The sequence below is a fragment of the Empidonax traillii genome, unplaced genomic scaffold (assembly GCF_003031625.1).
Source record: "Empidonax traillii isolate 1590-97213 ecotype Southwest subspecies unplaced genomic scaffold, ASM303162v1 scaffold80:size1517328, whole genome shotgun sequence".
NCBI lineage: Eukaryota > Metazoa > Chordata > Aves > Passeriformes > Tyrannidae > Empidonax > Empidonax traillii.
In genome coordinates, this window is record NW_020955273.1 from 1,070,395 (window position 1) to 1,082,985 (window position 12,591).

Here is a 12,591-nt window from a genome sequence, read left to right on the forward strand (position 1 = left end):
CCTTCATGGGACATGAGCAGGGGCCCTCAACTGCTCTCAAACCTTCATTTACCCAGAAAAATCTGTCTTTTTAATGTTGTTTGTTAAATGTGCTTCTCTTACTGGCTGATGTGGCTGGAATATTCCAGCAATAAATAGCTCTTGTGATTATTGAATGCCTTGGATCCATTTCAGCATTTAATCACCCTCAAAAGCCATAAATTGCCTCATATACTCCTTTACTATGAACATTGTCTCTTAATCAAACTAGACTAATAAGTTCAAAAGACAATACCCACTTATATGTGATTTTTGGTAAGTTATGAGAATAATGAGCCAGATGTACAGGAGACGTAAAGAGCAATATAAGTTGCAAGTCCATTACTTAGAGCTTATACAAACTGAGAAGATCAGAAATATGTGATATTAGCAGAGAAAGCATCCAACAGGTTCATGATCATTTACAGTCAACATGAAAATGTTTACATTATTTTTAGTCCTTAGCAGTGTCAAAGACAAGCTTAGACCTGTTGACAGGAGTAGGTTTCGGTACGGTTTGATACTTGGTACTGCCTATATTTTTAGTTGGGAAGGTCTTTGTGTCCTAACCCAGAGTTAAAAGTTTGCTTCAGAAACCGTTCTTGTGTTGACTTTATAGTGTTGTGAAAGAGATTGCCTAAAAGGCAATGGACATTATTGTCACTTCTGAAGTTTAAATTTATGTATCAATTACTATTATATGTTATTTATCCATACTTAAAGCAAATAGCCCAAATATTTGCTTTTATTTTTTATTCTATTCAGGTGCTGTAAGCATTCTTGGTGACAGCTGTCCAAGGTGTACACACACCTTACCACGGTTTATTAAGTGCGTTAGAAATTAAAGTTTTTAACTGCTTCTACTACATGGGCTATCACCAAGTATGACATATGCAACCCTCATCTATGCACAGCAACATGAAGTGTGTGTTTGTGTTTTGAATATAAAGTTGTAATGAAAATATTTCATGGCAGGATCTTCTCAGACCCAGCTCAAGAGCTTCAGATCTGTGACCTATGGCACAGGCTCTGCTAAGCTAAATATAACACTGACATGGTTTTGTAGTGTGTGTACTCCCAACTGGAAATTAAAAATCTAGGTTTTGCTAGGGGATTGTAGGTATAGCCTGTGTCTTGCAAAGATAAGTGAGTTATCATAAGCTGAACAAGTGTAAATCTTTTGATTTTGCACAGAGTATAGCATAGGTGACAATAGTACAAATTTTCCAGTTTTAATAGAGGCACATCCCCTGTAGCTGATCTAGTCATATGATCAATCTCCCAAACTGCACATGCCCCGTAGAAAACTGATTCTTTACCAACAGTGATATTTTACAAGATTGGCTATGGATTCATAACCAGGCAGAATATTTTAAAATGCAACCAAAATCCAAAGACAGAAAGACTTAAGTAGAAAGAATCTAGTAATAAATTAATAAAACTAAACATTCTTTATACATTAAAAAATAAGCTTTAGTATTGATTAAGGCAGTGAGAAGCACAATTCCGTCCCATAGCTACCATATTATTGTCACTTCAACCTGAACTTGCAATTTTCACAAGTTTCAGCATTTATCTTTGAAACTGTCACCTGTCATGCTTAATGAAATTAAGTGACAATTGTATTTCTTTTATTACATTAGTATAATTAGAGTTTTTAGAAACGCACTTCAGGGTTAAAATAAATCATAGAACTTCATTAATTATTGCATGATAAGAAGTCCATCTTGCTTCTTTTTTTACTAAAGTATTTTAGGTTTGTGTTACTGTTACTCTGTCTCCGTTAATAAATATTGATTAGGATTAAATACTTTATAACATATCTTTTTTCCATTCATGAGTTCTAGCATCCACCCTCACAAATGAGGATAAATGTATAATCTCATGGTCTAGTGTAGCATATCCTTTACGCATGCACACTGTAAGTGTAGTTAACTACGTGTGTCTAGACAGATACTTAGACAGACATTAACGGATACATATAGAAATCTGTTGTCTATTTCTTAAACCCTTACTTTGTTTTACCAAAGTCCCAAATTGTATATTTTCCCTGCAAAGTGTAGAGCAAATTAATGTAATAATTCATAGATTGCTGTATCCATGTGCCAAGATTCCTATTTTGTTTGCATCCTTGTGAGGCCTAAGTCACTCAATTGTTCCCAAGTTCACATTTGAGAAAACAAGATAAAATATCTTCTGCTTTATTTTAAAAAGCAATAATACAACTAAAAGTATTTTAAAACTAATAGTAAGTATGGCGACTATACAGTCCTTGAAATGATATTGGTAATTTCCTCTTGTGTCTTTCTAGTTATTTCAGCAACTCTATAGGATGAGGAAGGGAACTGAGGAAAAGCCAAGTGGCCCTTAGCTTTTCTTTCTCTTCCTCAGGAAAATCCCTATCCTAGCAGCATAGTCATAGAATTAGATCAAACCTAGACCCAAGATTTGCATTAATTTCATTTAGCAAAGTAAGAAACTGAGGCAGATGACTATTTTTCCTTCATTCCTTGTTTTAGACAAATAAGGTGTCTTTTTCCATTTTTACTTGCATGGGTTGAAAGAAAGCTCATCTGTCACTGTAGACAAACAGTAATTTTTTGATCCAAATGAAGTTTTGCAATCATGTTATTTTCTAACATTATTTTTTAATTTTAGTTCTGTTCAACGTAGAGAACTGTACGTTCCTGGCTGGCAAAAGCCCCCATTATTTTAGGCAAGTATACAAACAAACAAAATCATGATAGTTAAAAATACTAGTAGAACTGACTGAGGTTTATTTTCATGTTAGTTTTTCCTGTGACTTGCATTTTACATGAACTATCTGAATGAGCACTTAATGATAAGACTTTAGTCCAGTCATTTATATGGACACCAAAAGGAAAAGCTAGGAGGATATATTCAGGCATTGAAAGAAAATATTGATTATGAGACAGAACAAAGAGAGGAAAAAAACAACCTCATGAAATACTTTACTTCAAGAAAACTATAATTCTCAGAATTTCTGTGGTACTGGTTTTTTTTTGTTTTTTATTTCAGTTGTAAACATATGAGTGAGAAATAACTGTGTAAGATGGCACAGTTGTGAGTGAGAAGCATGAGAAAATAAACTCTGGTTCTATGTATAGCAATGACTTTTTATCAAAGATTTGTCAAAGGTTGTGCATTCAGTATTATGGACTTATAATATGCAAATGCATTCAGCTGTTAATACACATTCACAGAATACATGTTAGTGATTCCAAAGGAGCTGTTACAATATGTGCTCTGAATACGTATTAGGAATAATACACAATACGTAAGTAAGAGTATAGTAAGTAAGTATATTATGAAAATATAAGATAAAATGCGCAATGTTTTTAATACTCATTCATAGTGTACTCTCCAGCAGCTCAAAAGGAGCAACTGTACTCCGTATTATGCATTCATACTGAAGATGCACAAAATTAACCAAATTTTTATAGAACTCAGGATACGTTACCATGATTTCACACAGCAATATATCACAGTCTTCTGTTCCACTGCATTATTGACCCTATTTGTTAAACATGCTTGGTTTAGTATTTTAATTTTAAAATTTTGGGGAAGATTTGACTAGGTATTCTTTTCACATGGAAATATTTCTGGTTTTTTGTAGAATTCTAGATATGGTGTTTTTCTAAATGTCATTTGATATTGGTGATTAGTTTGATACTGCTGAGAAAAGGTAATGTAAATTTCATGAATACTCACAATTGTAAGGAATGTGCATAAAATACTAATGTAGAATAATGCCAGCTTCAGACACTTCTCTGTTTGCAGAAGCAAAGGAGCCTTGTTAACCTGAAAAACATCAGAAATATTTGGCTTAATTTTTTTTTGTATGCTATAAATACAGCTCTAGGATTGTTAGAACTTAATGTTTCAGGTAAATTCATTACCTACTTATAAATTTACTAAGTGTCTATATAGCTCACATGACAATATTCTGCGTTCAGCTAGCTTTTAAATCAATATTCCCTTAAAATTCCTGCCCCGTTAGCTCAAAAGATGCTGTTTTCCATTGTTTGCTTTTGCTGAGATGATCTTTAATGTGAAGGCAAGTTCCAAATAATCTTGCATGCATTAAAAAAATAGTACATTTTTTTTTTGCAGAATTTTAAGTTTCTTCTGAAATCCCAAATAAACTCTTTATTCATGAAGGAACAACATTAACTGCTAACTGAAAAGCTGAATAACTGAAGGAATATATACAAATAAATTAACTGTTGCAATTCGGTACGTTTAGTTGTAATCGAATACTGAATACTTCTTCTTGACTTATTTGTAGGAAGGTAATGAATTACTAGTTGACATTTTGTTGTGATGAAACGTCATTTTGCACGCCTGAATATATGATCTGTTATTTTTCATGGGGTCTATTACCTGCTTGAGTGAGCTACTTGCTTGAGCTTGCTAAGTAACAGCTGAAACTACCATAAGCCATGTCATATGATGTGTTTCGCCCTAAGCAGGACAAAGCTTGTTGAGCTGAATTCATCTTCATGCAAGTTCTAGGCCTTCATTGGAGTTACATCAGAAATAATTAATCTCAGAGATTTGTTTTACTTAATCATTTATCAATTTTAATGAAATCTTTGCCACGTGTTTGAGACATTTTACAGAAACAAAATATTTATTATACTATTATACTTACTATAGACAGAAAAATAAAATGGAGAAAAATCCCTATTCCTATTTTAAATTCATGTTTACACTGAGTTTAACTCACAATTGACAGCTTGAGCCAGCACAAAGCAGTCATTAAGCTTCATAGTCCCTTTCTCCCCACTATGGAGTCCATCCTGTGGCAGAAAAACATCAAACCTGGAAAAGTATCATTTATGGCAGAAAACCCTCTTGCTTCCAGGTCAGTGTATAGCATTACTGGAACAAGTTGCTTACCCAAAAGAGAATGCGTTTCTTTATTCCGTTTCTGGTTACGGAAGGAGTTAAATCAGCATGTCTCTAATTTCATTTTAGATATTCAACTATTTATTTGTATCTATGTTTGTGCACTTTGGAGGTGGATTTTTCTTTGGTCTAGAAGAGGTTGATTGCCCTATTAGGACCAGCTGGTGTCTAAGACACTGTCAATCCCACAGCACTTTATGCTTTATGAAGTACAAATCCTCATCTACAACACAGCTGCAACTAACTCTGCTCTGGCACCTGAGAAATTACATGGCTTTAAACAGGAGGTTTTGCAGAAGGGTAGTATACAAGCTAGGCCACGAACATCAGGCACCAAAGGTACTCCAAAGCAGGTACTTTTTTTTTTTTTTTTTTTTTTTTTTTTTTTTTTTTTACTGTGCTTTTATGCATATATGGCACATATTTCTGCTTTTGATCTAAATTAAAAGAAAAAAAAATTCTAAGCTTCACTTGTATATTTTTATTCACTTTTTATTTTACAATATCATTTAGTTTTAACCCCAAGTTTTTTTATTTAGCCCTTTTAACTAAAGTAGTCTTCCCATTTCAGAATTTCTGCATTTTAAAATATTTAGGACAGAGATCCTGCCATGATCCTTATACTGAAAAGAGCAATGAAGTTTAGAACAATACAGATACGTTAAAAATGCATATTGCAAAGTTGAAAATCATATTCTCAGACATAGCAGAAGGCTAATTTAAATTCACAGATACTAAGGTACAAGCAATCAATCATAAAAAGATTCAATAATATTACTGTCCATTTTTCAAAACTATTTAAGTGATCCAGGGTGTTAAGACGGACAGAAAATATTTTCAGCTTCCTCTGTTCCTGCTAACAGAAGGAAATCTGCATCAGTTGAAGAGTAGCCTTAGGGAGAAAAGAGTAATGTCAGGATAGGGAGAAAATCTGGGTACCTAGACCTGCATACATCCCTAATTAATAGCTATTGATCATATTTTTTATTGGAAGACTTATGCACAAATTTTCCAGAGCACTGTTGAGATGAGCATCTCTGCTATCCACAACTTCCTCCAAAACAAACTATCTGATATCCAAAAAGCACAAAGACAAGAAGTTTGCCTTGGAGAATTCAAGCTAGAAATATAGCTCCAGATTTTAATAATGTGAGTAAATAACCTTTGCAGCAGTTAATTTTGTGATGTTGTGGCTTACTTTAAACAAAAAACTATTCTTTTTCTAAAACACTTCCTTTTGTTCAGTGACAAGTCTATTTTGACTGGAAGTAATATCAATTGTATGGCTTGTGTAGGAACTCAGGCTAGGAAATGGTGATAAACAATTTCCTCCTGAAGATATATGATTATATTCTACATTTTGTGCACTTTTAATGGAAATGTGTTTTAATTTTTTTTTATAGAGAAAAAAAATTGGAGGGTTTGTTGGTGGTGGTAGTTTTATTGTGAGGTGTTTGTTTTTTGGTTTTGTGTTTTTGGGGGGAATATTTACCTGCCTACAAACTGTTCTTTTTTCCATTTAAAAACCTTTTGAGTTTCTCTTGACATCCATCCCAAAATCTGCCATTACTTGCCTATAAGACCTGAATTTTATGGTCTAGTAATGGAAGACTATATTGGAATACTTATGTGCAACAGCCTATAATTCAGTTGCTATAGTAAGATGCAGCATATCTCATATTTGTAGCCAACTTGAAAGTCTGCTGATGTTAACTGCCCAATTTCTGAGAATTTCCAATATTTTAGAATGATATGCTTTATACAGAAAATTAATACAACAATTATTTTAGATTAGCTGAGTGTTTGTTAGAGGTATGATGTACTGTTAGGAAGCGCTTATGCCAATGAACTTTGCCCATCTGTGATACCTCATTAACAGTGACCGCATCTGGACCCATATTTTTAGAATTATCACAGTCTCTAGTATGTAATAGATTATGTATTGTACAATATTTTTAATGTGCTATTTCAGTGAATTGTGCTTTTTGTGTATTGAATTCTCTTACCTTTTCTTAATCTGATTTTGTTTAGGATTATCTCCCACTATATCAGATGCAATGTCTGCTGGAGATCCGGTTAATTCATCTAGTTGCTGTAAATTCTACAACTGAACCTTGGGGGGATGAGCTCATTCGATGATCTTTTAAAAGAAGATAAACTGAAAGTCATGGAGTTTACCATATGGTTTCATAGATAAGGTTAAAAAAACCCCCAAACACCAACCCTGCACAGTATCAGACCTTCATAGGCATTTATTATCCAATGAAATATTTTGAAGGCAGGGTGTGGCTGGCTAAATTATTGCTCCTCCCACTGCTCTCTGCTATGTTTCCAGTTTCAGAGGGAAAAACACAACTTGTATGTTGAGAGTGAGTCATAACCTCTCTTCTGCTACTGACTCACTTGGGAGTTTGAGGTAAGTCATTCTACCTTATGTCTCAATCGCTCTGCCCTCAAGACAGCAAGGAGAGGACTATGGAAAGTTATGCAATGTTTTCATAGATGAGAAGTGTAGATACTGAAACCATTATTATTATTATTCCACAGTACAATAATAACTTTGTGTGCCCCCAAATGGATTTTTTTTACACAGCTTATTTCCTACAAACAACATTCTTTTCTTCCCCCCCATTTTGTTATATAAAAATTTGAAGAAAGAGTTAGGTTACTGAATTGCTTTAAAATTACAGTATTTTTAGAGAAAAGTATATGCACCTTTGGTCACACTGTTCTCTTTTGCACCAACAATATCAATAATAATGCTATACAATGTGTGCAAAATTACTGATGATTTCTGAAGTCTGAGTTGGCCCTGAAGGGTGTGGAGTTACATGCAGAACTGGCTCCTAGTCAGGTATTTACACGCTGTTGTGGCTGTTTTGCAAACACAGCAGGGAAATGCTAAACTTTAAAAAGTGAACTTTAAATACCTGAGCATATTCCTTAGCATGTGTGATAACAGAATAACTATCCATCAGTTTCTAATCTCGTGTGTTAGAATGCAGCTAGTCTATATCTTGGTTATTTTGTCTTCCTGCTTCTGTTTCTCAAAAAACATATCTATCTAAATATCTCACTGTAATGAAACATATCAGTAAAGTATACTTACTAAACCATAACAAAACATCTGCTTGTAGATTTAAGGAAAATACATTTTTAACATGGAAACACTTTGATAGGGCAACACTGTGACAAGCAGGGCAAAGCATGTAGGCTGGGGACACCAGCACATACATGAGCAATAATTGCAGTACCCCATTGTGTGGGCAAGAACAGAGAACGCGGCTGATGATCGCATCAGTTTGTGCCATGGGAAAGAAATGTATTTCCTATATGGAGAAAGTCCAGGTAACACTACTTGGCTGATGACAGCATAGGAAGCAGTTTGCACTCTAGGGTTTTACTTTTGAAAACTGCTTGTTGTATTCCTCGTGTTTCAATATTTCCGTGTGCCCGCTGTGGAGTCCTTTTTATGCACATATGTGCGTGTTACAAGTTCGAGACGGGCAGGTGAGGGGTGGAAGGGCAGGCGGGGGCCTGCGGCGCTCCACGTGCCGCTGCCCGCGCCGAGGCGCAACTGGTTGCGGGCGATGACAGCGCCGCGGCCAAGTCGGGAGCAGCGCTGCGCCGTGCGCCGTGCCCCGCACCGCTGCCAGCGCCGCACTGCCACCCCTGCCCGGCCGGGAAACCCTCCCTTTCACATTATTCTGGGTTTTTTCCCTTCTCGCCTATTTCTGCCTGACGGGTTTCGGTCTCCTGGGGGAATTTCCATGGCTGGCGGCCCGGCTGAGGGCAGCGAGGCGCCCCGCGGCTGGCCGGCCCCCCAGACCCGGCCCCGCGCAGCCCAGCCCAGCCCGCGGGCCCGTCGCTGGCGGGCGGCAGGACCTGCAGAACCGCCGCCAGCCGGAGTGGGATGTTTCACTGTCCGGAAATGATGGAGAAGGAGTGACTGTGGCGGCGAGGGGACAGCGAGTGTGAGTGCCAGGCTGTGCGCGCCACTGCCCGGGGGAAGGCCCGCGGGTGCAGGGCGGGAGAGCAGGCGGCTGCTGGGGCGGGCGGCGCGGTGGCGGCAGCGCGAAGGATCCCGCGGCCGGGGCGCGGGGGAGGGCCGTGCGGCGGCGGAGCGGGAGGAAATGCGGAGGTAGGGCGCGCCGCGCTGCCGGCCCGCTCCGCCGCGCAGGACGGGCCCCCCCGGGCACCCCCGCGGCCGCCCCGCTCCGGCTCCAGCCCCGGGCCCGCGGCCGCCCCCGCCCCGCGGCCGCCGCCCCCCGGCCCCACGGGCGCTCGCCGCAGGGGGCGGGGGGCGCGTCCGCCGCCGCGCCGCGAAGTTGCTGCCGCTCCCTTGCTCCCCCTCCGCAGTCCCTCGCCCCGAGCAGTGAGTTTTCTGCATAAAATACGTTAACGAGCCTTTTCATTTGCTTGTTCCTTCAGGGTCGCGTGTTAGTTTTGTTGGAGAGGAGTGCAGGCTCTCTGTTATTCGACGCGAGAGCTGGCAGATGTCCCAAGTGAGAGAACCTCTTCCTCCGGGGCCTGGCGGGCCAGAGCAAGCTCCGACTGAAAACAGCTCTTTGATCTCTCTCCCTCGAGGTAAGTTGCTTTAAAGTTTCTCTGTAATTGTTGCGCCTTTTATTTGAATGATACATTTACTGATTTGTTTTGTGAGTTTTAACCCCTCTTTTCTTTCCCCTTACCCTGCCATCCCCTCTTTAGTGTATCTCTGTAGTGCTTTCACTTCACCTCTTTATTGTTTTAACCAGAAATTCCCATATATATATATATATATTAAAAAAAAAAAAAAAAAAGTTCAGTGATCTCAGCACCAGTTTTCAGTACTTGAAAAACTGCAGTCGTTCAGAGGCTGATGCTGCTCCTTAAAAATCGCTTTCCTGTTTCTCAGTTCTGTGTTTGTGTTAGAAGGTCTTGGCTCTTTCCTGTAAAGCTCTCCTTCCAGGTCTTGAAGTAAATTAAGGAAGGTTGATCCAACAGCAGGACTGCTGTTCAGGTTGGAGGTCACTTTGCTGTTTTTTTGTTAGATTACTCTGTGACGCTGTAGCTCAAGTCAGTTTCTGAGAATAAAACCTGTTTCATTTCATCTGTTCAAAAGATTGTTTAAAACTACATTAATCCTAAAGAGAAATTCTTTAAATTATGTCTTATTTGCATTTACACAAAATATATTGGTACTCTGATCACTTTCACGTAGGGAAGTTTGACAAGGTGTATTGCAGGTTATCCTCAAAATTGGAAGTATGTTTGCTTCTCTAGTCCTGGTCTGTTAAGATGAGGAAATATTTTTTTTTTATTTGTTTACAGCTACAACCATATTTTCCAGAATTCTACAGGAGTTTAAAAAGTCTCCAAAGAACAGACAAATAAGCTTGTTCAGGAACTGTAACTTTCTTCATAACTGGTTAACTGGAGCAGAGCCTGGTGACACAGTTTTGCAACTGTGGATTAAAGATGCAGTTGTGCTTTTGTAACTTGGAAAATCAATAGCTATGTGAAATCAAAGCTGGAGACTCATTTGAGAAACCAGAAAGTATCCATAGCTAAGTAAAAAATGTTTTGGCAGGGAGACACGGCAAGTTGGCTTATACTTATCTTATTGTTGGTTGTTTTTTTTTTTTTTTTCCTAGAGAATGACTCATAACTTCTAAACAGTAAAATATAGATACAGAAGATCAAGCATGCAGAACTGAACTGTTAGAATCATATTTTTGCCAGAACCATCAGCACCTGTTTATTTTCAGTGTGTTGTTCTTATCTGTCATGTGATCAAGTGGTCACACTGGTTAAATTCTGCATATAGGCCATACATCAAAGTCACTCAAGTAACTCAAGTAAGTCAGTATACTAACAAGCATGGAAAGTGGTCTCATTCTCACAGTGCCACTTTAAACTGAGTTTTTGCTGTGAACTAAAATCTTGTGTAAGATTTTCAATTCATGCTCTTCTGGTTTTTTTTAATGAAAAGTAAGTAAACAAATACTGATCTATCTTCACTGACAAGTTATGTGCAAAAAATCTGAATGACACAGTTACAGTTGACAGCTTTCTTAGGGATCAGTAAGGTACTTGCAAGTGTAATGATTCAGGTTTGCTCACTGGCCACACCTTTTAAGGCACGTGCTCAATTTTAAAGAATATGTACAATTCACATACAGACAAGGCTGTTTTTTAAACAGAATTCAACATTCAAATACATAATTTTTATTCCCATGAACTTAGATTTAAGAATAACTGTGGATGTTTGTTGCTTTTTTCTAGCTTAAGTCTGTTGGGGAAATGGGGGTGGAAAGAGGAAGAGGTGAGTTCATAACATTTCCAGTCTATATTCCAGCATTTCTGTTGTCAGCTTTGCAGTGTGTGGTTACAGGGTAAGGTAGTTCAGATATTCCAGGGCTGAAGATCTAAGACTAAGTCGAAGACTTTCAACAGCCCCTATCCTTTTATTCTACCCCCAGGACATCTGATATTACGCTTTCTGTAGAATTTGGCAATAATTTTAAAAGCTGTGATTGAAATTCCTATTATTTCTGGAAATGACTCCATATATTCACAGTGAAATACCTGAAATCTGTGTCCACCTATAATTAAAGATTCCTTTATCATAAAAAGATGGCTTATGTTATATGAATATTAAAGTATTAAGGGCATTCTAGTGGGAAGGAATTTCTGATTTGTAACACCATACTTTAATGTACTTTCTGTATTTGTTTAAGTGGTATAGACCCCTCATATCCTGAGAACAAACTTCTTTTCTGTAGTTCTGTAAGGTATCGTCAAGAAATCCAGATATTCAAAGTGTTGCTTTTGCTTGCTATCATATGCATTCCGATGCTGAAGATGAATTGTATTTTTCCAGGAAAGGAAATGAAATTTCAATTGCATTTTGAATATTCAAAAATAGCTATCCCACAACCTAATTAAAAATCAGACAGAAGTAGTCAAGCTTAGGCAGATTGCGAGTATGTTCATCAGGTTGCGGACATTGTGAAAACTGTGGGTTTGAGACACAGTTTGGCCTGCTGCATAGGTGTGGCATGCTCTGGATTTCACAGTTGAAAAGAATTTTTTTGTATTACTTTAACCAACATGGTGTCTCAATGTCTCCCTTGTCACTGTTCTTCCTTGTTAGTTCATTTTTTAATTAATGTATAAATATTAGTGAGAATATGGGACTTTGCCCCTCCACAGTTAGTGTGCTGGGAGAGAGAACAAATAGAATCAGTGTCTTTTTTTTTGGCAATGAGAAAACTCAACTTCAGTCTTTAAACTGTTATCTGTGTCAGTGAAGTCTGCTGCACTAAGATACACACTGCAGGATAAAACATTTAACCTAATTTCTGCAAACATGTTAATTGTTACCACATCCTTCCAAAAGTGTAGCTCTACTTATGCCCCCTTGCTCAAGCTCCTGGTCATACCCTTGGTCTTCTGTAGCCCGTTGCCCTTAGAACCAAATTATGACTGCTTCTACCTGTGTGATGTAGTCAGAATAGTGCCATATCTATAGTCAGACCACTGCAATTTGGCTGTGATCAGGTATTTTCTCAACTGGTATGTACCAAAATAATGGTACCGAGGAGGGAATGTGACAATTACACTCTGCTCTAAGGAAAATATTCATTTAGTGTGTTA

The 12,591-nt window shown here is 37.9% G+C and overlaps 1 protein-coding gene across 4 annotated transcripts in view; it reads left to right on the forward strand.

The window, feature by feature from the left end:
• Nucleotides 1–7,253: 7,253 nt before the first annotated feature.
• Nucleotides 7,254–12,591, forward strand: part of MDFIC (MyoD family inhibitor domain containing) — a 51,903-nt gene continuing 46,565 nt past the window's right edge. Inside the window, exons 1-2 of one of the 4 annotated variants that reach the window (XM_027880946.1) lie at nt 7,254–7,366; nt 9,382–9,537. In XM_027880946.1, the coding sequence (XP_027736747.1) occupies nt 9,447–9,537 (91 nt within the window). In that variant the 5' untranslated portion in view covers nt 7,254–7,366; nt 9,382–9,446. Of the gene's footprint in view, nt 7,367–8,813; nt 8,923–9,072; nt 9,092–9,381; nt 9,538–11,217; nt 11,258–12,591 lie in introns of those variants that run through there. The other 3 variants (XM_027880947.1, XM_027880948.1, XM_027880949.1) reach the window with 3 other exon arrangements.